Source organism: Budorcas taxicolor, chromosome 7, assembly GCF_023091745.1.
Source record: "Budorcas taxicolor isolate Tak-1 chromosome 7, Takin1.1, whole genome shotgun sequence".
In the NCBI taxonomy this organism is placed as follows: Eukaryota; Metazoa; Chordata; class Mammalia; order Artiodactyla; family Bovidae; genus Budorcas; species Budorcas taxicolor.
In genome coordinates, this window is record NC_068916.1 from 70,134,443 (window position 1) to 70,162,099 (window position 27,657).

Genomic DNA, 27,657 nt, shown 5'->3' on the forward strand with positions numbered 1-27,657 from the left:
GTCATACAGTTTCTTTTTTCTTGTGTCCGTCTATATTTAAAGAAATCTTTTATATCCAAACAGTACGATTTAATTACGTTTTCAAGAGGAGCACATTCTTTCAGTCTTACGTTAAAAAAGAGTGTGGTGCCGTTTTTCAAGAGTATAATAAAGAACACAAAAGGTTTCAACCTAGCTTTGGGGAAGTGAAAGAGGTCAGGAAATTTATAAAATTTTTCTTCCCTTCTCTCGTCAATGAGACATTTAATTGATTTTAGTTCCTATTTCCTGGCTGCAAAAAATCCCTTCTTTTTGCTTTTCAGTTTGTTTGCTGTGTTTTGTTGGTTTGTTTTAGTCAGGGTATTGTGGTAAACTTGAGATCCTTTTTGTAAGTTAACTTGTTCTTTGGCAAGGCAACACACACACACACACAGACTGGCACATAAGACCATCAAGAAGGACAAAGAACAATGCTTACAGGGATACATGTTAAAGAACCACACAGGAATGTCTCTATTACAAATTAAAACATTCTTATACTGAGAAGCAGCAAAATATCCTATGCATGGAAAAGGAATAGAGAAGAAAATTATTTGGCAAGATATCTTAAGCCTCACCTAAAATCTCAACATTGTTTTCTTACTCCATAAGCCCAAACGCCTTCACAGCTTTTTGATTCGTTAAGCCTCTTACACTATACTATGCTTCATTTGATCGTACTTCACAATGGATAATAATCTGGCTTAAAACAAGACCAATCCCAGCCCACATTTAGGTTACTCTAACCACAGAACTATGCATCTCTCTTTCCCTTTATTCAGTTACTCTTTGGATAATTTTAAAACTCTGCATAAAATTTCCATAATACTTAAAAACAAGTTAACGGTGCAACTTAATAATGTGCTGGCCATTAAAACATATTTGATATCAATTTATTCCATGTTTATAGGCTACTTTCTAATTAAAAGTCTTAGCACAAAATCTGACTCAGTACCAATAAGTTATTTTGTTTGTCAAAATAGGTATCACCCCATGTCATCGATATTGTCATTTAACTTTGTAATGTTTTCAATCTTAACAAGTAACATGCTCCTTAAAGAGAATAAATCTGTCTTAAGCTTCTCCTCCCCTATATCACTTAGTACGCAGTACGCCATCATTTTGGATGGCTGGGGAAAAATGGCTCTATTAACTAAAATTCAAAACTTGTATTCGCCTATATTCACTTCCCAGGAGGAGTTTCTTTCTTGCCTTTTAAAGTGTTTCCTTTTAAAGAGTCAGGGAACAAAGATGTAGACTCATCTGCTAGATTCTGAGGGCTTGAGATGGAAAATTCAGAAATGTCTAAATGTCTAGATAAGCTCACAAAGACAGGTGGAAAACAAATTCTAAAGACTTAAGATTAAAAAAAAATAATTTACCTTAAAAATCAAGTGTTAGAATTCCTTTCAATTAAACAGCAAAGTACGGATACTCATTTTATCATTATTTGACTCTATCTCAATAATGAAGGAAAACATCAAAAATAACAGGGCAGGGAATTCCTTGGTGGTCCAGTAGTTAGGATTTTGTGCTTTCACTGCCCAGAGTGCCGGTTCACTTCCTGGTTGGGGAACCAAGATCCCACAAGCTGAGTGGTGTGGCCAAAAAAAAAAGGGAGTATAGTGAAAGTGTATACGCAGTCATGGGATTTGGACTCAGATGGGGTTTGAATGTCAAAACCCGTTCTTCTGGCACTGTCACCTGGGGCAAGTTATTCTTGGTACAGTTTCCTCAGCTCTAAAATGGTAATGAGAATAAAAGCACCCTTCTTGGAGGGTTGCTATAAAAGTGAGTGTGAGTAACTGTTTAATAGTGTGGCTGGCACATACTGGTGTTGTTCAGTTGCTAATTCATGTCTGATTCTTTGCGACCCCATGAATTGCAGCACACCTGCCTTCCCTGTCCATCACCAGCTCCCAGAGCTTGCTCAAATTCATGTCCATCAAGTTGGGGATGCCATCCAACCATCTCATCCTCTGTTGTCCCCTTCTGCGCCTGCCTTCAATCTTTCTCAGCATCAGGGTCTTTTCCAATGAGTCAGCTCTTTGCATCAGGTGGCCAAAGTATTGGGGTTTCAGCTTCAGCATCAGTCCTTCCAATGAATATTCAGGATTGACTGGTTTGATCTCCTCACTGTCCAAGGGACTCTCAAGTCTTCTTCAGCACCACAGTTCAAAAGCTTTAATTCTTCGGTGCTCAGCCTTCTTTATGGTCCAATTCTCACATCCATACATGACTACTGGAAAAACCATAGCTTTGACCATATGGACCTTTGTCAGCAAAGTGATGTTTCCACTTTTTAAAACACTCTGTAGGTTTGTCATAGCTATTCTTCCAAGGAGCAAGGATCTTTTAATATCATGGATCTGCACTGATTCTGGAGCCCAAGAAAATGAAATCTGATACTGTTTTCACTTTTTCCCCATCTATTTGCAATGAAGTGATGGGACCCCAATGCCATGATCTTCGTTTTTTCAGTGCTGAGTTCTAAGTCAGTTCTTTCACTCTCTTCTTTCACCTTCATCAAGAGGTTCTTTAGTTCCTCTTCACTTTCCATTACTAAAGTGGTATGATCTGCATATCTGAGGTTGTTGATATTCCTTCCAGCAATCTTGATTCCAGCCTTTGAGTTATCCAGCCTAGCATTTCATATGATGTACTCTGCATATAAGTTAAACAAGCAGGGTGACAATATACAGCCTTGACATACTCCTTTCCCAATGTGGAACCAGTCCGTTGTTCCATGTCCAGTTCTAACTGTTGCTTCTTGTCCTCCATACCGGTTTTTCAGGAGGCAGGTAATGTGGTCTGGTATTCCTCTGTCCATTTACATATTAAATACTCAATAAAAGTAATAGCTATTTTTACAATTTGCAACGTCCCTTTCCCACAAATCATTTGCTGTACTATGGTCCACAGTGTGGCCAAATAAACCACCATTATTGTATTATCACTTCCTCGTACTGCGAGACCTAGGCATCTGCTGAATGAAAATCACATTTTAATTACACATGAAGCACTATAAAAAGACTGACAAAAGTTAATTTGCAAAACTTACTATTCCTGAATCAAAGTTTTCTCTTCCTAAGGCTATATATAGTATCATACGCTCTGATTAATTACCTTGTCAGGAAAAGGAAAAGAAGCCTCTCTCGTGAGGCAGGCTGATCTCGAGTACTGAAGTAGGAGTAAATCTGAAGAGCAAATAAGACGAGCCAGAAAACCATGAACAATACAGGGACTACCAGCTGATTCCACAGGGACATTCCCAAGGCTAGAAGGCCATACACCTCCACTACCTGAGTAAGAAAATAAGACAGGAAAACATCTTTTATCACTTCAATAAACACATTTAAACACAAAAATGTTTAACCTGCAGTACTTAAAAACTGAACAGCTTTTCTTTTTTTGCATATTAAGCTAAATTCCTTCAAAGTTAGCTGTCCGCATACAATTAGAAAACAGCATGTCTTTTTTAATCTACTAATTTTACATTATTATTAGCAGTTGACACATACTCATCAAATGGCAAACTGCCCTAACAGTTCTGGGATAATGTCAAAATAAAGTCATATTTGGAGGAAAACTACATCACAGGCAGTTTGAAGAGGTTTGGCAAACTTATGTCAAATCAAAATGATCAGAACTAGTGTGAATAATAGGCTTCCCAGGTGGCACAGTGCTAAAGAGTCTGCCTGCCAATACAGGAGACAGCAGAGACTTGGGTTCCATCCCTGGGTCGGGGAGATCCCCTGGAATAGGAAATGGCAACCCAGCCCAGTATTCCTGCTTGGAAGATTCCATGAACAGAGGAGCCTGGCGGGCTACAGTTCATGGGGCACAAAGAACTGGACACAATTAAGTGATGGAACATGGAACACAGCATAGTGTGAACAACGCAATACTGCTTGAGGGGTAGGAGGAAGGGAAATAGACAAGAATCTTCCAGAGTTTACTCAGGAATGTCATGGATGAGAAGTAGTTTACCGGAAGACAGAATAATCACTGGAGAAGTTTACTCTCTTTTGCAGCAAAGACAGTTTAGAAAGTCTTTTCCCCCAAATTAATTCCCCTTCCTCCTCCTGTGTATTTATCAAGCAACATTTCTCAAATGACTTGTTTTGCCAAGTGCATTAACATTAGGAAAAAAGGTATACCTAAAAAAAGTTTACTAAGTTACTATAAGTTGATAAATTAGCTGTCTAGTTTATAAAGCAATCTCATGTGAGATTGATTAGAAGGAATTCTCATAACCTGATTCAGCCTAGGAGTACAGATGGTTACCAAGTTTCTGGAGTTACCAAGACAGGGACCAGATCCTGGTAACACAACAGAGTTCTGCCAGGTAGATTACAAACTCTAACCTAAGCAGCCAACAGTCTTGCTAGAAGGCTCAATGTGATTCCAGAATGTTTCAGTAACTATAAAGACCTTAAATGAAAATACACTGACTTGGAGATTATTCTAAATTTAAACTTTTTCATCTGTAAATCAAATGCTTTTTCTAAAACTGAATCAAGAATAACCCCTATTTTTCCTCAATTGGAAGATACAGAAAGAAAACAAACTGTCTAGCTTGCTGCAAAATTATTTATTAGCAGCAAACTGATTACTTAGAGGCACAATACTTTTTCTCCTTTCCATTCAAGGAAATGACCACTAAAATATCTGACAGTTTCTATTTCTTGCCTATCCAATTCTTTCTAGGTCATGAATTTCATAACCTGTATTTTATTTCCAACTATGACGCTTAGTGATACATGAACCTTATGACAAAGAAGGTAAACATGACACTGTAAAACGGAGGCTTTGTCCTTAGGGTATTAATAAACAGCGAGCATCCAAGCAATAGCTACTGAGTATCTACTGCTCCTTACAAACGAGGGTAGCACCACAAGACTGAATTCAAATAAAAAATACATAAATGCGTCATCTTCATTCTGAATACAACAAAACTTCCCCATGAAGAACCTCTTTAATGAGACTGTGAAAATGATTTTATCTTCTTTGGAAGATCTACTTTCAGGAAAAGCTGCTCAAGTTGATCATTATGGAAGATGAAGAAATCAGGAGAATCAGGCTAAGGTCAAGAGCTTACAGAATTTTCCTGGGAAATCTGCCTTTGGGGCCACAACAATAAGGAAAGGACTCACTTAGCAGTATCAATATGGTCCGTCTGAAAGCTTAAGGTACCTGTACCTTAAGGTCATGTACACAGTAAACAGGCAGAAGAGAATACCCATTTTAATACTCTCTCATACCAATGTCAATTTTAAAAGCTATTCTATATACTGAAACTTACTGATTAAATCAAATAGAACTATTTCTTTCAGTTGGTATGAAACCAACTGTTTGTGACTAGAAATAATCCATTTGAGAGAAAAGACTGAAAAAAGTAGGAAAGACAGAAGCACATTATGTTGGCAAAATCAGTCCAAGCACCACATCTAAACGAAATCTGTCATATCACGGCCCAGAACTACTTAACGTCTCGGTTTAAATAAATAAACATAAGGAAAATACGGTAGTCACAGCAGGTCTACATCAGGAAAAAAACAGGAACTGACCTCTACATATTCAATTCTATATCACTCTTGTCTTTGTTATAGTAGTCACCACCAAACATCATCTCCCTGGTACTGAACTCATTCAAATCTATGGCTACCCTACATGTTAGCTACAACAGTTATTATTAGCTCTATCTTTCAGATAAGTGAACGTAAGTGACTAACCCTCGGTTACACAGCTAGTAAACAGCAGCATCAGAGTGAAAACTCAGACTGACTGCATCCAGATGAACCTACTTCACTTTACTGCTTCTCAACAGAACTTAAGAATCTCAGATGCTCCTAATTATGTTGAAAATAGTTACTATTTTCCAAGTGTCAAACATAATATTACCACAACCATGACTGTGAAATAAAAGTGAATTAAATCTTTAATATACTTAATATTTATGTAGAATTTTATCTACAGTCTTACCTGAACCAACTCTCTGTATGCAGACTTGGCAAGATTATAAGGTACTAGAAGGTTAGACCCAAGAAAATAGAGAACTTCCAAACCAGTAAAAATCATAGCAAATTTGTTGATGATAACAATTGTTTCCAGAGGAACAAGGCAGAGGCGTGCTAGCAGAGGAAGCATGTGAGCTGAAAAGAGCCAAATCTGCTTCGTTTTCATGACACAGGAGCATAACGTACACACCACCAGCTGACCTAAAATGAGCGGGGTAGAAGGCATGTGAGATTTGGTATCCACAAAATAAAAACACTGTTGTTAATGATGATGACACAGCTTTTGAAGGAGTCTAATTAGGATCTCTTAGATAATATTTTAAACCAAATTTTAACTTCATTTGACCATAATTAAATGTTCACATGTCCTGTGAATTTTGAGCACCAATTCCCTAGGACTGATCTGAGAAAAGCAGCACAGATATCCACTGGTCTTTATCACATTCCAGATGGCATATATAATATGGAGTTTTTAAAATTTCTAATTCAATATTACAATAAATTCAGTTACTATGAAATATATTTAGCTCCTTTTACAAAGGTCCTCAATATTTAACTGTTCTAGTCTAGAGGTGAAAGTATAAAAGCCAAGAGATACAATAACTTGTCTAAAATCATGCTGTGACAAGACTTATTCTGAGGTTTTCAATCTTTAACTGCTTTTATAGGACTATGCAAGCCTTCCCATATGGCTCAATAACGAAAAATTAAAACTCAAGAAGTTTAAACAACAAATTATCAGAGGATTGTGCATGATTATAGAAAGTTAGGAAGTACAGAGAAGTAAAAAGGAAAAAAAACAATCCATCTCCTACAGTCCTGTCACCTAGGTTAGCACTGTTAAGGTCTTGGGTTTATTACATAAAACATTGCATGCAAAGCTGTAATATTTTATCTGAAACCTAAGCAGTGCTCCAAAAGAGCTATCCATATTATTTATTACCTCTGCAGTTTATTCTATGCATGTGGTTATACACAAATGTTTTGTATAAAGATTATAATGTACATACAATCAGGTTTTTTTCATTTAAAACATTATGCATATACCTAACTAATAAATATCTTCACAACCGGATAATCACTGCAGATGGTGATTGCAGCCATGAAATTAAAAGACGCTTACTCCTTGGAAGGAAAGTTATGACCAATCTAGATAGCATATTCAAAAGCAGAGACATTACTTTGCCAACTAAGGTCTGTCTAGTCAAGACTATGGTTTTTCCAGTGGTCATGTATAGATGTGAGAACTGGACTGTGAAGAAAGCTAAGTGCCCAAGAATTGATGCTTTTGAACTGTGGTGTTGGAGAAGACTCTTGAGAGTCCCTTGGACTGCAAGGAGATCCAACCAGTCCATTCTAAAGGAGATCAGCCCTGGGATTTCTTGGGAAGGAATGATGCTAAAGCTGAAACTCCAGTACTTTGACCACCTCATGCGAAGAGTTGACTCATTGGAAAAGACTGATGCTGGGGGGATTGGGGGCAGGAGGAGAAGGGGGCAAGAAAGGATGAGATGGCTGGATGGCATCACCGACTCAGTGGACGTGAGTCTGAGTGAACTCCGGAAGTTGGTGATGGATAGGGAGGCCTGGTGTGCTGCAATTCATGGGGTCCCAAAGAGTCGGACACGACTGAGCAACTGAACTGAACTAATAAATATACTAATAAATATAAATATATGTGTGTATATATAAATATATATGGGCTTTTTTTAGTTAAAAAAACTGAACACATATGACAATATTAGCACTTGACTACCTTCAAATATTTTACAATTATAAAATGCTTTGTTATGAATAAGCTTGTACATTTATGACACCCTTGTATAAACTACTTGGAGAACATTTCCTAATGTTTTCTAGCCTAAATCCCTATAAGCGGGATTACTGAGTCAGAGGAAACATTTTTTAAATCTTCTGACACACATGTCAACTGCTCTACAGAAACAAAACACCCAGTGTACAGGGTGCCCCTTTTTCCACCTATCTGCCAACAGTGAAAATAATTTAAGAAAAGGAAGGGTAGAAATCGTTCCTATTGTTTTTTTTAATTTGTCTTTTGTCCATCACCAGTAGCACTGAACATTACCAGTAAGTATATAAAAGCACTTGCAATTTTTGACAAAATGCTTGTTCACATTCTTTGCCTATTCTACTAGGATATGTAGACTTCTGTTGTTAGAACAAGATATTAACCTCCTTTATCATATAATTGTGATATACTGTATATCACATAATTATCATATAATTATATCATATCATATAATTTCCCTATCAGTCATTGGAATATTTTAGTAACTTTTTTCTCTTATAATATAGAAGTTTTTATTATAACGAGCCAAATCTATCCACCTTTTTAACGGTTTCTACTTTCGGTGCCATGGTTAATTACATGGCTCCCTCTACTCAAGGTTATACAAGTAACCACCAATGTATTTTCTTTAATAAAAAATTAACATATTTGGGAATTGTTATACAATAAGATAAAAAGAAAAGCTCTAAGTTTGTTTTTTCAGATGTGTAGTTAGCTATCTTAAAACTAGCTACTGGAACCAATCAATTCTTTTCTCATTAATTTGAAATGCCATTTTGGTATACTGTAAAATCTTCATTGTATTTGTGTCTGCGTTCGAACTTGCTATTTTTTTTTTTTTAGTGATCTTCTCTGATGACAGTACACACTATTCCATTTCATTCACTGGACAAGTCTCCTCTCATTACTCCTCAGAATTTCTCATAAATTCTTAAACAGGTTATCTTCCAAATTAAGAATTAGTCAAATTCTCTTCCTTCTTGCCAATGAAAAGCAAAACAAAATATGTATCTTTTACCATCTTATTCATGCTTTTTTGGCTGGGGGTCCCCCTCCCCACATTGCACAGCATGTGGTACTTCCCTGGGCAGGGATTGAACCCACACCCCCTGCATTGGAAGCACAAAATCTTAACCACTGGACTGCCAGTGAAGTCCTTCAGTTCAGTCCAGTAGCTCAGTCGTGTCCGACTTTTTGCGACCCCATGAATCACAGCACGCCAGGCCTCCCTAACCATCACCAACTCCCGGAGTTCACTCAGACTCACATCCATCGAGTCCGTGATGCCATCCAGCCATCTCATCCTCCGTCGTCCCCTTCTCCTCCTGCTCCCAATCTCTCCCAGCATCAGAGTCTTTTCCAATGAGTCAACTCTTCACATGAGGTGGCCAAAGTACTGGAGTTTCAGCTTTAGCATCATTCCTTCCAAAGAAATCCCAGGGTTGATCTCCTTCAGAATGGACTGGTTGGATCTCCTTGCAGTCCAAGGGACTCTCAAGAGTCTTCTCCAACACCACAGTTCAAAAGCATCAATTCTTTGGCGATCAGCCTTCTTCACAGTCCAACTCTCACATCCATACATGACCACAGGAAAAACCACAGCCTTGACTAGACGGACCTTAGTTGGCAAAGTAATGTCTCTGCTTTTGAATATGCTATCTAGGTTGGTCATAACTTTTCTTCCAAGGAGTAAGCGCCTTTTAATTTCATGGCTGCAGTCAACATCTGCAGTGATTTTGGAGCCCCCAAAATAAAGTCTGACACTGTTTCCCCATCTATTTCCCATGAAGTGATGGGACCGGATGCCATGATCTTAGTTTTCTGAATGTTGAGCTTTAAGCCAACTTTTTCACTCTCCACTTTCACTTTCATCAAGAGGCTTTTTAGTTCCTCTTCACTTTCTGCCATAAGGGTGGTGTCATCTGCATATCTGAGGTTATTGATATTTCTCCTGGCAATCTTGATTCCAGCTTGTGTTTCTTCTAGTCCAGCGTTTCTCATGATGTACTCTGCATAGAAGTTAAATAAGCAGAGTGACAATATACAGCCTTGACGCACTCATTTTCCTATTTGGAACCAGTCTGTTGTTCCATATTCAGTTCTAACTGTTGCTTCCTGACCTGCATACAGATTTCTCAAGAGGCAGGTCAGGTGGTCTGGTATTCCCATCTCTTGAAGAATTTTCCACAGTTTATTGTGATCCACACAGTCAAAGGCTTTGGCACAGTCAATAAAGCAGAAATAGATGTTTTTCTGGAACTCTCTTGCTTTTTCCATGATCCAGCGGATGTTGGCAATTTGATCTCTGGTTCCTCTGCCTTTTCTAAAACCAGCATGAACGTCAGGGAGTTCACGGTTCACGTATTGCTAAAGTCTGGCTTGGAGAATTTTGAGCATTACTTTACTAGCATGTGAGATGAGTGCAATTGAGCGGTAATTTGAGCATTCTTTGGCATTGCCTTTCTTTGGAATTGGAATGAAAACTGACATTTTCCAGTCCTGAGGCCACTGCTGAGTTTTCCAAATTTGCTGGCATATTGAGTGCAGCACTTTCACAGCATCATCTTTCAGGATTTGAAAGAGCTCCACTGGAATTCCATCACCTCCACTAGCTTTATTCATAGTGATGCTTTCTAAGGCCCACTTGACTTCACATTCCAGGGTGTCTGGCTCTAGGTGAGTGATCACATCATTATGAGTATCTGGGTCATGAAGATCTTTTTTGTACAGTTCTTCCGTGTATTCTTGCCAACTCCTCTTAATATCTTCTGCTTCTGTTAGGTCCATACCATTTCTGTGCTTTATCGAGCCCATCTCTGCATGAAATATTCCCTTGGTATCTCTAATTTTCTTGAAGAGATCTCTAGTCTTTCCCATTCTGTTCTTTTCCTGTATTTCTTTGCACTGATCGCTGAGGAAGGCTTTCTTATCTCTTCTTGCTATTCTTTGGAACTCTGCATTCAGATGCTTATATCTTTCCTTTTCTCCTTTGCTTTTCACCTCTCTTCTTTTCACAGCTATTTGTAAGGCCTCCCTCCCCAGACAGCCATTGTGCTTTTTTGCATTTCTTTTCCATGGGGATGGTCTGGATCCCTGTCTCCTGTACAATGTCACGAACCTCAGTCTATAGTTCATCAGGCACTCTATCTATCAGATCTAGACCCTTAAATCTATTTCTCACTTCCACTGTATAATCATAAGGGATTTGATTTAGGTCATACCTGAATGGTCTAGTGGTTTTCCCTACTTTCTTCAATTTAATCCTTTATTCCATTTTAAAATTTTTTATTGGAATATGTTGATTTCAAATCAACATTTTTAGTTTAATTTGTGTTCTATTCATATTATTGTTAGAATACAAAAGTGGCAACCATTTTTACACAAAGCTGAAAATTTCTTAACAATATACTATGCTGTATGTAACATATGTGGCATTTTCTCCCACAGAGTTATTAATTTTAGTCTTTAAAGAACTGATACTCAAATCACACGAAAAACATTTATAAAGGTATGAAAAAAGAGAAAAACTGATAGCAATGAAGAAAACTGAGAAGAGAGGCCACTTAATAAGTCAACAAAATTTTAGGGGATAGAAAACAACGATTAGGCCATTAGTCTTTCTCCACTGTGGGAAGACTGAAGTTCGCTTTTTGGAAAGGCTGAAACAGGCTCCTGGACACTGTGCACACCCAAGGCAGAGGTGAGGTGCGGTGCCCAAAGGAAAACAGGAGATTAAAAGTCTGCATCCACAAAGATGACAGCTCTCTAGGTCTCCAAACACTGCTGCCACGTTTACTGCCATTCAGCTCTTGTCCCTGGCATCAGGCCCCCCTACAGGAGACAGATTCTTCTCGGGAAACTGACCCAAGTCCAGTGAAAAGACCACAAAGATGCACACTTATAGGGTCCCCCCAGTAAGGGTCAGGCCCACCTGAACACCCACTGCGACAAACACCAGTTGGTATGCCTTAAAGAGATTACAACTGGCAACTTAATAATTCACGTCAATACAAATGACAACAGAAGGATATTTAAGTAATAACCAGGTGATTCTAATTCAGGCTTAAGAACTACTATTGTCCCATGTAAGGCAGAGAGCAAAAGAAAGACAAAAAGAATCTCAAGAGAAAATGGAAAGAACGCAAGGAACAAAAGAAAGCTTCAAAGTAAATGATATATCTAAGAAATTAAAAAGACTGTCACAATAGAAAGAAAACAAATCCCAGAATACTAAAAAAATATCTAACAAAAAAAGGTTGGGATATCTCAGAAAGTAAAACAAACAACAAAGAGAGAGACAGAGAAAAAGGAAAATAGAACAGTAAGAAAGTTAGGGGTTCAATGTGGAAGAAAGCTTATCCAATTAAAAGGAATTCCAGAAAGGGACAAAAAAGAAAACAGCAGGGAAGAAATTATGGTGAGCTGAAAGGAGAAAAGCTTCTGGGGAATGATGCCTGACAGGATAGGAGTGGTACAGAAAGAGTAGATTTTCATCACAATATTGTGGTATCACTCCCAATAATTTTTTTAAATTGTGTTTATTTCTTGACTTTTAAAAGTAAGTGTATATCTTTCATTAAAAAATTAGCTGAAACTCTGAAAAAATACTTAAGAGAAAGTGCTTTACCACTAGGAATATTTAAGAATTTTCATTTTGGCATGTCTTACTTTCACTGTACTCATAGCTATGATATTTAAAGTTCCTTGTTCCACATGATGCAAACTTCCTCTAAGCTCTGAAAGTTCCCATAAGTCTAGGCCAGCACATTCAGTTCTCAGCTCTGGAGTGAGAGGCTTCAATTATCCTCTTTCACAGAAGAGTATGACTCATATGCTATGACTCTCTTGAAGGGAAGACCACTTCTTTTACTTAGGGGAAAGAAGGAAGGAGTCATACTGTTAGTGGAAATCTTTCCGATAGCTCCAGAAGCACAGCAAGCTGTTCAACTTGATGCACCTATTCCAACTGGCGATTCTGAACAAAACAAAATCACAACGTACTCTGGATTTCAGGATTCCTTAAGAACTATCTCCAAGAAGTCCATAACCCTAAGAAAGAATGGCATATTCATATTACTTAGTTTTTCATTAAAAGTTTACTAGTGAAACGGAAGAAAAGGAGTAAAAAGCTACTTTAAAATCAAAGTCTAAAGAAAAAATGCTACTTAATAATTTATGGATTTCCAGTTAATTAAATCTTGCCTGGGTGAACACACTATCATAAGCACAGATGGGAAAAATTTAGGGAAATATACAGATTTACACTAAATCACATCCATCAGAGAATAAAAGAAAACACTTTGAGTTTTCGAATCAGGCAAATATTTTCATACTTGGATGAAAATATTACCACTATTGAATATGTGGTAATATTTGGATGTTACCACTATTGAATACAGCCATGGGATATGGCCGTAAAGCAACATTATTTTTGTGTTCTACTCTCTTAAAAAGCCACTCTTCGAAGCTAAGTGTTCTCCTGCCCCTATAAGGCAAGTCCCATAACTTTTCTAAACCAGTACAGCTTGCACAATCTGATCTAATCTAATCTCAGTCGACTCAAACAAAGCTCTGATTTAAAGTTGAAGGTTTTCCTTTACTCCAGCTGAAGCTCCTAGTGTTGTTGTTCAGTTGCTCTGTGTGTCCGACTCATTGTGACCCCATGGACTGCAGCACGCCTGGGTTCCCTGAGCTTTACTATCTCCTAGAATTTGCTCAATCTCATGTCCATTGTGTTGATGATGCCATCCAACCATCTCATTCTCTGTTGCCCCCTTCTCCTCCTGTCCTCAATCCTTCCCAGCATCAAGGTCTTTTCCAATGAATCTGCTCTTCACATCATGTGGCCAAAGTATTGGAGCTTCAGCTTCAGCATCAGTCCTTCCAGTGAATATTCAGGGTTGATTTCCTTCAGGATTGCTTTGATCTCTTTGCTGTCCAAGCGACTCTCGAGTCTTCTCCAGCACCACAGTTCAAAAGTATCAATTCTTCAGTGCTCAGCCTTCTTTATGGTCCAACTCTCACATCCATACATGACTACTGGAAAAACCACAGCTTTGACTAGAAGGACCTCTGTCAGCAAAGTGATGTCTCTGCTTTTTAATAGGCTATCTAGGTTTGTCACAGCTTTTTTTCCAAGAAAGTATCTTTTAATTTCATGGCTGAAGTCACCAACCGCAGTAATTTTGGAACCCAAGAAAATGAAATCTACCACTGCTTCCACTTTTTCCCCTTCTATTTACCATGAAATGATGGGACCAGACCTACGTAACTCAATGAAGCTATGAGCCCACCACGCAAGAAAAAGAGTCATGGTGGAAAGCTCTGACAAAACATGGGCTACTGGAGAAGGGAATGGCAAAGCACTTCAGTATTCTTGCCTCACCCCAAGAGCAGTATGAAAAGGCAAAAAGATATAACTGGAAGATGAGTCCCTTAGGTCGGTAAGTGTCCAATATGCTACTGCAGAAGAGCAGAGAAATAGCTCCAGAAAGAACGAAGTGGCTGGGCCATGGCAGAAACGATGCTAAGTTGTGAATGTGTCTGGTTGTGAAAGTCAAGTCCGATGCTGTAAAGAATACTCAATAGGAACCTGGACTATTTTGGTCCATGAATCAAGGTAAATTAGGCTTGGTGAAGCAGGCGATGTCAAGAGTGAGTATCAATATTTTAGGAATCGGTGAACTAAAAAGAATGGGAATGGGTGAATTTAATTCAGACGACCATTACATCTACTACTGTGGGCAAGAGGCCTCCTTTGGGGGTCACAGAAAAGCAGCAATTGTGAGAGGGAGTAGAGAGCTTATGGCAAGCTGCTTCTCTTTTCTCTGCCAGCACAGTGGCATTCTTCCTGACTTACCCACAGCTGAAGCAGGCAGGCAAGGAGAGGGAGAGAAGTAGAAAACTCTTACTGGACTATTTTCTTACAATGGTATGGTATTGGTGCTCTCTGCAGTTGAGATATTTAAAATGGATCTTCTTTCTCCTGGGCATATTTAAGTGTTTTTCTGATTGTTCCCATTATCACGGATCTCTTATCTGCATGACCTTTCATGCTTGTTATATACCCTCCTCTGGCTGCTTTTGGTTCTTTCCTCAGCTCCTGGGAATCTGTAAGTACAATGCCTGTTGGCGTCTTCTCATCTTTTTAAGAGCCCTCTTGGAAGGATCTAAGAAAACTCCATTGACTCTCGGGACCCTCATCTAGTCCACAGGAAACTAACATTCTTTGCCTACAGAGGTTAGATGATACAGGAGAACCTCACAAGACATTTTCACTTCACAGTCAGAAACTCAACAGCCAGCCGGCCCACTAGTGGCCTTTATGTCAGATTAGAATTATAATATGAGCCATATATGTAATGTTTAATATTCTGGTAGCATCATTTTATGAAGTTAAAAAAAGTAAAATTGATTAACAATATATTTTATTTAACCTAATGCATCACAAATATTAGGGCTTCCCTGGTGGCTCAGTGGTAAAGAATCAACCTGCAATGCAGGAGACTCAGGTTCAATCCCTGGGTTGGGAAAATCCCCTGGAGAAGAAATGGCAACCCACTCTGTTATTCTTGCCTGGAGAACTCCATGGACAGAGGAGCCTGGTGGGCTACAGTCCATGGGGTTGTGAAAGAGTCTGATACGACTTAGTGACTGAACAATAACAACAATCCTAAATATTACCATATAGACATTCAATCTATACCAAAAAATGAACAAGACATTTTGCATCCTTTTTGTACTAAGTTTGATTTGGACCAGTCACATTTCAAGGGCTCATAAGGCACTTGTGGCTTGTTTTGGATGGTGCAGCTTTAGATTTTGCACACCTAGGTCAGACACCAGTCTGCAGGATCCCTCCTAAGCCACACAAAACAACTCTGAGTCTCCAAATGGTCCCCCACTGAGTTCTCTACATGAGAAGGGGGCTGGGAAGGTATTTCAGACAAAACAGCTATCTAAAGAAATTGTCCTACAAATTCCAACATTAAACCTCTTAACACCTTCTACATGGGGTGGTTTAAGAAACACATACAAGATTCCTCTCACTTCCTTTTTGCAATTTTGGAATGGTAAGATCTGGTACTTCACTTTGGGCTGCATCTATGTTGTTCTGGGGTCCTATGCAATCCTTCTATTATAAACATTCTCCTACCTGAATGTTTCAATCACATCTCAAGTTCTTGATGTTTCTGGTAATTTATTGTAGACTAGAGGACAATGGCTTTCAACAACAGTAACCAATATTAAGACATTACATATTTCATTTTAATCTTACAAAGTAATTATTAGGTTTATTTAAAAACCAACCTTCCCAAATACTTAAATTATCCTTAAAAAACACAAGTAATTAAAGGCTATATATAATTATAAACATGTAAAATAAGAAACACCTTAGAGAGAAAAAGACTAATAAGAAAATGTAACATTTAACAATAACTGTGTTTTCAAAGAGTCATCAAGAATAACTTCAAGTTTTCCAACTTTTTTGTATTAAATATGAACTAATTTTATAAGAGTAATTAATACTTGGTTGGTTCCTACCTACACTTTTGATTCTTTTATAATACTTACCTATTAAGGCTGTGGTAAATCGATTCATGGAGAGTGGTTCTAAATACATTGGTCCTTCATAGGCGGACTCCAGTTCACTTCTAACATAGTCCCTAATAAGTAAAATGATAAGAATGTATTAGATACATTCTAAGCACATACAGGACAGAGAAGCAGCTAAGCACAGTATTATTATAAAAACATGTTAATAACACTTCACATCTATATGAAGGAAAATTTTAGGTACAAAAAACTATAGAGGGATGACCTTCATCTCCTTGGCCCATGTGATGAAAACAGAATTCACTGAAACTGAATTTTACTTGCAAAGAAGCATCCAAAACTTCACTTTGTTGGATTCTCTTTCTTCCCACGGTCTCATTAATATAATTAATGCCCAGGAAAAAGCCAATTGAGATGCCACCTCTCAACCCTACTACTTAACTGATAATACCTAACACTATTTCATTAATTTCCCCTCTTTTCATTAACTTCTGTTATCCCTCCCATCTTATTTTCCCCAAAGTTTTTTCTCCAATTATACTTAATCAGCTATACGTAAAAACACAAACTAGTTAGAAAACTGGCTTGTAGCAAGACAATCCTTAAAAGATGTCATTTTCAAGTTTACAAGAAATTTATAATTAGAATTATAATATTTAAGTGGGCTACAAATTTATTTTGAGATAAATTTTAAATCAAATTATTTCTTATAAAACATAATTCATTTAACATTGATCACTGAGAAATAACAAGATTTAATTAGTGGTTAAAGAGACTTTACACTCTGAGAAAACAGAACTTTTAGGGTAGAGGCAGAAAGGAAGAATTTATTGTCAGTTAAGTTCAGTGGTAATAGAACATGGTTGTCTTAAATTCTTCTGACATCAAAGTAGGAAAATTTGTGTTAAAAAATTCTCCTTTTCTTCAATTGTTGAATACTTTATTCACTGTACTTTAAAACAGGTTAAATACGTCAAGTATTTCTGAAAAACTCTTATGGCCGTATTTACTTTTTCCATGAAATTACTTCCTATTAGGCAATCAAGTGGAATTCCTTTAGCATAACACAGTTAACCAAGAAATGATCCTTACATAATCAGCCAGCGAGTACTGCCAAAAATCAAAACTAAAAACTAAAATAAAAATTTTTAAACAGTTTTGGGAACAATTATAAAAATCAATGAATGACTAGGCTTCTTGGGTGATTTAGCTATTCTCCTCTATCACTCTTTGAGGATTATTTCTAACAAATAATGTATTAACAGTCTTTCTACTGACAGAAAAAAACAAATCCTCAAGAGGCATGCTTCTAATGCAGCAGTTGTCAACCAGGTGTGAGCTTGCCCCTGAGGGGATATTCTGCAATGTCTGAAAACATTTTTAGTTGTCACAGCTTCAAAGGGTGGAGGAGTGCTCCTGGCACCTAAGTCAAGATGCCTCCAAAACATCCCACAGGACACAGGACAGCCCCCACAACAAAGAACTGCCCAATCCAGAAGGTCAGTGGTTGAAGCCTTGTTTTAATGTAAAGAGACACAAACACTACACATGCAAATTACATATAAATATCTGATCATGAGATTAACGTAATTAATATTTTTAATATAGTTTTAGGATAGAAAGGTAAAGAATGAGAAGTTAACTCTGACGTCTTAAATAAAATACACATGTAAGTACCATTTACATTTATGAAGTCTTTGAAAATGCTATTAAAAGAAACAAATTTATATTTAAAAGAGATCTAACTTTGAGTCCCAATGGTGGCGCTAGTGGTAAAGAATGTGCCTACATATAAGGCGATATAACAGACGTGGGTTCCACCTCGGTCAGGAAGAAGGCATGGCAACCCACTCCAGTATTCTTGCCTGGAGAATACCAGGGACAGAGGAGCCTGGTGGGCTACAGTACATAGGGCCGCAAAGAGTCGGACATGCCTGAAGTGACTTAACATGCAGCACACAACTTCTGAGTCCCAGTAGGACCTAGGCCTTTAAAGTCAAGTAATTTCTTTTTGGCCGAAGCGTATCTCTCTCAAATAGATCCAGTTTAAAAAAAGAACCAGCGACAATCCATAAGGAGAAAGCAGGCTGGTGTCTGCTGGAGGGGAAGTGGGGAGGGGGAATGGAAATCAGTACTCAAGAGTTGCAGGTTTTATTCCAGGGGGACGAAATGTTTTGAAATTAGATAATGGTGACAGCTGCACAACATTAGGATCGCACTATATGCCACTAACCTATTCACTCTAAAAGGTTAAATCTGTTACATGAACTTCACCTCTACAGAAAAGGCGAGCCTGCGGGAGCACCAACTGCAAGCAGGAGAAAAGCCAGAAGACCGCCCAAGAGGACCTCAGTCCCAGGAGCTCTCTCCTGGTGAGGGCGAGGGAAGGAGACGGCAGAGTTGGGTTCCCTGTCGTGTTTTCTCCCACGTTTGCTTCTGTCATCATATTATTGGTGTTTCATAATAAAACTCAGCAAACTCAACATTATCAAGAATTTTTTACTGCTGAGACATTTGCTAATTGTTTTTATATTATTTCCAAGCCTACTTCAGTTTATCCTCTTTTTAAAAGCCTCTTTGTTTTTCCTTAGTCCATTATCCAAAATTCTAATTTCACATAACAAAACTTCTAAGGCAAATTAAGTAACATTTTTTACACTTTTTTATTTTAACTCAAAAGGAATCTGCTGTATACCTGTGTTGCTAGCACACTGGTAGGTCTTGAAAATGCTGCAGTAGACAAGAAAAACACAGTTGTTGTGAGGATGAAGCACACAAGCCAGGAAAGAAGATATACATAACACTTATCCTAACAATTATCTAATTATAATTGTGACAAACGCTGGAAGAAAAAAATACAGAATGCTGTCATGGTTTTTGAAAATTTAATTTTTATATTTACAGCCCTGTTTATTAAAAAATTATCTTTTATTATCTTCACTTCTCGATTTATACTTTCTATTTAGCTTGCTTTTTATCTCTCATTCTATTTCATAAGATTATTATAATGGGTTTAATGCAACAGTTTCCTTTTCTTTTAACCTACTCTATATTCCTTTGGTTGTTTTGGTGTTTTTTAAGTTTCCTCTCAACTTTCTAATTCTTTATATGATTTCCTTTTTGGTTCTTTCTCTTTTTCCATGTTTCACTACTCTGTGCTCTGTTGAGATTAGGGGACCCTAGGGAATGTCTCAAGCTCGTGCTTGGTCACTAAACTGTGTCTGACTCTTTTGTGACCCCATGGACTGGAGCCCGCCAAGCTCCTCTGTCCACAGGATTTCCCAGGCAACAATACTGGAGTGGGTTGCCATTTCCTTCTTCAGTGGATCTTCCCAATCCAGGGATCGAATCTGTGTCTCCTGCATTGGCAGGCGAGTTCTTTACCGCTGAGCCACCAGGGAAGCACTACAAGGGAGGTCTACATTTCAGAATAATCACCACCTTTAGGCCACAATGACAACACCCCGATGTTAAGCAGTTCCCTCCCTACTAGCTCTCCCAACTTTACCCTCTTGAATAGCTCTCTCAATGCTTCAATCTCCCTCAAGGACTGCCCAACCTGTGCAATCCTGTGCAATCCTCCTACCCCAGAAATTAACATCTTCCCTAGGCACCTTAGACCCTCTATCCTTTGCTCAGCTCCCCTCTCTCAAAGACAGCCTTCAGAATCTCTCTGTTTAGCTGACTCATCAATAAGCCCCACTTCAATAAAGACAGCCAGGACCAGAACGCCTGTAGTCCCTCTTGGGGACAGCTGAGCTTGGCTTGCCAGAGCCAGGGCTGTGACTTTGGTGGCGACTAAACTGGTCTTGCCAAACAGCCACTACTGAGCTGTCTCTTCTGAGAGAAGAATCTGGGCACTGTCTCCCAAACTATTATTACAGAAAAACTGGAAGAAGAAATAAAACAAAAATCAAAAAACAAAACATTAACAAAGATCTCTACATCTAAGTTATATAGAACTTCAGGACATCTCATGCGGGCAATGAAAACTCTTAGTTATTACCCAGTCTCAACAGAGTGGGTCACTTACAACATTAAAAAACACAACGGTAAGCCTAAAGAAGAAGGATTCAGAAAAGGAATTATCCAAAATCCCATGAGTCACTTTAGGCCAAAATTTAGTCTGAGGCAAGAGTCATGAAATTCAGATTTTTAACAGAATTTTAAACCTAAAAATTTTAAGACTGAATCAAAGGAGAAGTTCAAAAGCAGAATTAGAATTTTCCAATTTAAAGATTTAAAGAACAGAATGTATTAAGTTGGTCAGAAGCAAGAATTACTGTTTTCTACTTGTAACTGAGTAATATCTTCCCCTTCTTAAATCACTTTCTTCACTTATACAACTTATGCAATGCTGACAATTAACACAGAGCACCAATAAACTGAACACTTTGAAAACCCACTTCTCTACATTCCCCATGGTAGCCTTCTTTCTTGTGGTTACAACTGTTTTGGGGAATAAGCAATGTGTAACAGAGTTGGACACGACTGAAGCGACTTAGCAGGAGCAGCAAGATGTATACCAAGGATGGCTTACAACTGGAAAAGTTTCTGCTATAAATAGAAGCATAAGAGTTATAAAAAACAAATAACAACAACAAAACCTATGAGCTTATCAATTCATCACCATATCGAAAGACCTTTCTTTCTAAGTCTCTTAAGCAACCTGGCTGTTGTCGACAACCAAGAACAATCTGCACATTCTGGCCACTTAAAGCTTCCAAACAATAATAATTCCAAAGAAACCTAATCTATTTGTACACAGAACAAAGCGGTGAGCCCTCCAAGTTGTCTTTCGCAATGTGTACAAACAAAAGGCACTGCACACTTAATCACTGGATGGCCAAGGAATTACGCTGAGATGTTTAATCACTATGATCTGAGTACCTATCACACCCTAAGCAGTGAATAGCAATTTAAGAGTTCATTTCCCCGGGGATTTAGTATTTAAATCTTCTCTGCTACAAGGCCACCCTGCTTCTTTCTTCATCTTCTGACTACCTGCTGAATATTTAGCGCCTGGATCTGATAATGTCCAAAAGAAGAAAACATATCACACATTGAAATGGGTCAATTGTATTCCTTTCAAAAATAAAAGTTAACTGTATAGTGAAAAACTTCACTTTTCAGTTCTTTTATCTAACAGCAGTAGTTGTCAGCTGGAAAAATTTTATTCCCCAGGTCATAACATTTGGCAATTAGGGATAGTTTCTCGTTTTACAATTGTGGGGAAGGGGTGCTCTGCAATCTGTGAGCAGAGACGCAGTATTGACAACATCCTGTAATGCACACAACTGCCTCACAGCAAATAACCCAGCCCAACATGCTAACAGGTCCAATACAAAGAAACCCTCATCTGTAGCTTTGAATGACACAAGCTTTCCTAAAACGGAGGGCTAGTTATCTGTATGAGACATATAAGTAACTTCTGGGAAAGTTTTATATTTGAAATCAGTGAAGAAAGCTGAGCACCGAAGAACTGATGCTTTTGAACTGTGGTGTTGGAGAAGACTCTCGAGAGTCCCTTGGACTGCAAGGAGATCCAACCAGTCCGTTCTGGAGGAGATCAACCCTGGGATTTCTTTGGAAGGAATGATGCTAAAGCTGAAACTCCAGTACTTTGGCCACCTCATGCAAAGAGTTGACTCATTGGAAAAGACTCTGATGCTGGGAGGGACTGGGGGCAGGAGAAGAGGACGACCGAGGATGAGATGGCTGGATGGCATCACGGACTCGATGGACGTGAGTCTGAGTGAACTCCGGGAATGGTGATGGACAGGGAGGCCTGGTGTGCTGCAATTCATGGGGTTGCAAAGAGTCGGATACGACTGAGTGACTGAACTGAATTGAACTGAACTGATACACTGAAGACAAGGATGAAAGAGAGTAAGTAAACTTATATTGTTTGAATCCAACAGGTTCTTAAAGTCATACACATACAAAATTGATGCACTGGTTCATACACCTAACAATAAAACAAGGAATTTTAAAATAATGAAGTTTTAAAAGTTTTAGAAAAAAACACTTAACTGTGGAGGTAAACCATCAAAACATCCTCACAGGAATCATCATATCAGTTTGTAAAGTTTCTCTTTTTCCACAATAGTGCTGGAGAGTCTCAATTTTAAAATAGGATTGGTACTGGAAAATATATTCCTCAGAAAACGGTCCCCAACCTTTTTGACACCAGAGACTGATTTTATGGAAGACAATTTTTCCATGGACCAGGGGTAGGGTGATGATTTCAGGATGATTCAAGCACATTACATTTATTGTGTGTTGTATTTCTAATTTAACACTGCCGCTAATCTGACAGGAGGTACTGTCCATAGCCTGGAAGCTGGGGACCCTTGCCTTAGACTACTCAAAATGAAAAGCATAGTTTAGAATTTTAAGAATTAAAGAACCCGACATTTATCAAATTCTAATGAGTTCAATTTGAATAGTAATATTAAACTTTATACTAACTGAGCCCATGGGATTTTCTAAAGTTTAATTTTTCTGAAGTGAAAGTTACATCCATTTTGTCTTTTATTAATTTTTATTAGAATGTAGATATTTTACACTGTTATGTTAGTTTCTGCTGTACAGCAAAGTGAATCAGTTATACATACATACATATATATATATATATATATATATATACACACACACACTCTCTCTCTCTTAAAAGAGTCCCTTCCCATTTAGGTAACCACAGATCACTCAGTAGCATTCCCTGTGCTATTCAGTAGGTTTTCATAAATTATCCATTTTATACAAGGTAGTGTATATATGTGAGTCCCAGTCTCCCAATTCTATCCTCCACACACCTTCCCCTCTTGGTAATCATGTTGGTTTTCTACATCTGTGACTATTTTTCCTTTGCAAATACGTTTACTTGTACAATTTTTTAGATTCCACATGTAATCAGTATTATACAGGTTATAACCATTTTATAGACATATTCTAAACACTTAAGAAGAATCAGCTTCATTGTGTGAATTAAAGACATACCTTATAGATACTGTGCATTCAGTTCCAGACTACCACAATAAAGTGGATACCACAACAAAGTGAATCACATGAATTTTGGGGTTTCTTGGTGCATATAAAAGTTATGTTACACTACACTGTAGTCTAAAAGTGCAACAGCCTTATGTCTAAAATATATGTACATACCTTAATTTTAAAAATGCTTACCATCATATGAGCCTTCAGAAAGGCATAATCTTTTTGCTGGGACTTCCCTGGCAGTTCAGTGGTTAAGACTCTTCACTTCCAGAGCAGGGTGGATCCCTGGCAGAGAACTAGGATTCAACATGACACACTGCATGGCCAAAAAAGAAATCTTTTTGCTGATCGAGGGTTTTTACTCAATGTTGACAGCTGCTAACTGATCACACTGGTGGTTACTCAAGGCTGGGGTGACTGGCAATGTCTTAAGATGACAAAGAAGTGTGCCACACTGAATGAATCTTCCTTTCCTGAATTTCTCCATAGCATGCAATGCTGTTTGAAAGCATTTTACTGACAGAAGAACTTCTTTCAAAATTACAGTCAATCCTTTCAAACTCTGTCAGAGCTTTATCAGTTAAGTTTATGTAATCTATAATATTCTAAATCCTTTGTTGTCATTTCAACACTTTTCACAGCATCTTCACCAACAGTAGATTCTATCTCAAAAAACCACTTTCTTTGTTCATCCATAGGAAGCAGCTTCTCATCTGCTAGAAAGTTTCTGTTGTGGTGCTGCAGCAACTCAGCCACTCCTTCAGGCTCCACTTCTAGTTCTCTTGCTGTTCCCACCCCACTTGTAGTGACTCCCTCCACAGAAGACTTGAGCCCCTCAAACTCATCCGTGAGGGTTAGAATCACCCTCCGGGCTCTTGCTAGTATTGCTATTTTGACTTCTTCCCATGAATCACAGATGTTCTTAATGGTATCTAGAATGGTGAATCTTTCCCAAAAGGTTTTCAATTTACTTTGCCCAGATCTATCAGGGAACTCACTATCTACAGCAGCTATAGCCTTATGAGATATATTTCTTAAATGATAACACTTGAAAATCAAAATCAAAATTACTCCTTGATCTATGGGTTGCAGAAATGATATTGTATCAGCAGGCATGAAAACATTCAAATTTGTTATACATCTGACAGAGCTCTTCGGCAACCAAATGCATTGTCAATGAGCAGTAATATTTTGAAAGAAATCATTTTTCCTGAGAAGTAAGTCTCAACAGTGAGGTTAAAATATTCAACAAACCATGTTGTAAACAGTTATGGTGTCATCCAGGTTTTATTGTTCATTTACAGCATACAGGTAGAGTAGAGCTTAGCATAATTCTTAAGGTCTTAGGATTTTCATAACAGCTAGAGCACTAGCTTCAACAAGTCACCAGCTGCATTAGCCCCAAACAGAGTCAGCCTGTCCTTTGAAGCTTTGAAGCCCGGCACTGACTTCTCTTCTCTAGGTACAAAGTCCATTTTCTGCCAACCGAACACTGTTTCGTCTATACTGAAAATCTGTTCTTTAGTGTTCAGTTCAGTTGCTAGTTGAGTCTGACTCTTTGTGACCCCAAGGACTGCAGCACATCAGGCTTCCCTGTCCATCACCAACTCCCAGAGCTTACTTAAGCTCATGTCCATTGAGTCAGTGATGCCGTCCAACCATCTCATCCTCTGTGATCCCCTTCTCCTCCCGCCTTCAATCATTCCCAGCATCAGGGTCTTTTCAAATGAGTCCTTTCCTCCCATCAGGTGGCCAAAGTATTGGAGTTTCAGCTTCAGCATCAGTCCTTCCAATGAATATTCAGGACTGATTTCCTTTAGGATGGACTGGTTGGATCTCCTTGCTGTCCAAAGGACTCTCAAGAGTCTTCTCCAACACCACAGTTCAAAAGCATCCATTCTTCAGTGTAGCCACCTTCATTAATGACCTTAGCTAGATCATCTAGATAACCTGCTGCAGCTTCTACATCAGCACGTCCTGCTGTACCTTTATATGATGAAGACAGCTTCTTTCCTTAAAGCTCATGAAACAACCTCTGCTAGCTTCAAACTTCTCTTAGGCAGCTTCCTCACCTCTCTCAGCCTTCATGGAATTAAAAAGAATTAGGGCCTTGCTCTGGCCCTGGTTTAAGGGAATGTCGTAGCTGATGTGACCTTCTATCCAGATCACTAAAACTTTCTTCACATCAGCAATAAAGCTGTTCAGCTTTCTTATCATTCTTGTGTTCACTGAAGTAGTACTTTAACTTCCTTCAAGAACTTTTCCACCATATTCACAACTGGGCTAAGTGTTTGGCACAAGTGGCCTAACACTCAGCCAATCTCAGCTTTCAACATGCCTTCTTCATGAAGTTAAATCATTTCTGCTGCTGCTGCTGCTAAGCCGCTTCAGTCATGTCCGACTCTGTGCAACCCCATAGACGGCAGCCCACCAGGCTCCCGCGTCCCTGGGATTCTCCAGGCAAGAACACTGGAGTGGGTTGCCATTTCCTTCTCCAATGCATGAAAGTGAAAAGTGAAAGTGAAGTTGCTCAGTCGTGTCCGACTTGGCGACCCCATGGACTGCAGCCTACCAGGCTCCTCCGTCCACGGGATTTTCCAGGCAAGAGTACTGGAGTGGGGTGCCATTCCCTTCTCTGTAAATCATTTCTAGCTTTTGATTTAAAACGAGAGACATGACTCTTCACTTGAACACTTCCTGCATGGTTATTAACTGGTCTAATTTCAATATTAGTGTGTCACAGGAAATAGGGAGATCCAAGGAGCAGGAGAGAGATGTGGGACAGCCAGTCAGTGGAGCAGTTAGTATACACACAGCCTTTGTTAAGTTTGCCATGTTATATAGGTGCAGTTTGTGATGCCCCCAAAAACAATGACAATAGTAACATCAAACATCACTGATCATAGATCACCATAACAAATACAGTAATAATGAAAAAAGTTTGAAATACTGCAAGAATTTCCAAAACCTGACCAGGACAGGGAGTGAGCAAGCCCTGTTAGAAACATGACAGGATGGATTTGGTTGATACAAGGTTGCCACAAACCTTCAATCTGTAAAAAACGCAGTATCTGCAAATCACAACAAAGGGAAGCCTAACAAAACAAGGTATGCCTGTATATGAATTAAAGAAAAGAGAGACCTAGCTTTTCAAGGGTACAAAATTTTCTGTTTAAGGAATTAATATTTGCAAATGTCTTTTTCTACAGCCAATTTTTGAAGTATCAAATGAATTATTTAAAATATCCAAGTATTGACTTCCCTTCTCAGGACCATACTATACTCTGCTTTGATATAACTAGACTAGAGTGATGCGAAAAATATCTGTAAATCATGTAAGTGATAAGGGACTTCTACCTAGAGTACATAAAGAATTCCTACAACTCAATTTTTTTTAAAAAAGAAAACCAATCAAATAATGGGTAAAGAACCTGAATAAACATCTCTCCAAGGAAAATTCACAAAGGGTTAATGAACATATGAAATATGCTCAACATCATTAGCCATCAGTGAAATGCAAATCAAAGCCACAATGAAATCCCATTCCACACTTACTATGATGGCTATACGGAAAATGACAGAGATCAACAAGTATCAGCAAGGATGTGGAGAAACTGGAACCCTCATACCCTGCTGGTAGAAATATAATAGTGCAGCCACTTTAGACAGCAGTCTAGTAGTTCCTCAAAAGTTTAAACATACTATATGATCCAGCAATCCCAATCCAATGTATAAGCAGCACTCCTCCCTATAATAAGTATGTCCACACAAAACCATGAATGTTCACAGTGGTATTCTAGCAGGCAAAAAGGCAGAAACAACTCAAATGTCCATCAATGGATGAACGGATAAACAAAATCTCCATACCACAAAATATGATTTCTACAGAAAAATGAAGTCCTGACACATGCTACAGCATGGATGAGCCTTGAAAACATGCTAAGTGAAAGAAGTTAGGTATAAAGGACCACATACTGTACAATTCAATGTAGATGAAATGTCCAGAATGGGCCAACCCGTAAAGACAGAAAACAGACTGACGTGCCTACGGCTGCGGGGAGGGGGTGGTAGGAAATTGGGAGTGACTGCTGATGGGTACAGAGCTTCTTTCTGGAGTTATGAAAATGCTCTAAAACCAACTGTGGTGATGCTTTACACAGTTCTCTGAATGTATTCAAAACCACTGAGCTGTATACTTCAACTAGGTATATGAATTATATCTTAATAAAGTCATTTTCTTTAAAGATACTTGTTTAT

At 38.4% G+C, this 27,657-nt stretch overlaps 1 protein-coding gene across 3 annotated transcripts in view; it reads right to left on the reverse strand.

The window, feature by feature from the left end:
* The window catches only part of RNF145 (ring finger protein 145), a 64,597-nt gene that overhangs the window by 17,749 nt on the left and 19,191 nt on the right, over positions 1-27,657 (reverse strand). For all 3 annotated transcript variants that reach the window (XM_052643034.1, XM_052643035.1, XM_052643036.1), the window contains 3 exons: positions 16,423-16,514; positions 6,004-6,239; positions 3,145-3,320 (listed from right to left, as the gene is read on the reverse strand). In XM_052643034.1, coding sequence (XP_052498994.1) covers positions 3,145-3,320; positions 6,004-6,239; positions 16,423-16,514 — 504 coding nt within the window. The remainder of the gene's footprint in view (positions 1-3,144; positions 3,321-6,003; positions 6,240-16,422; positions 16,515-27,657) is intronic.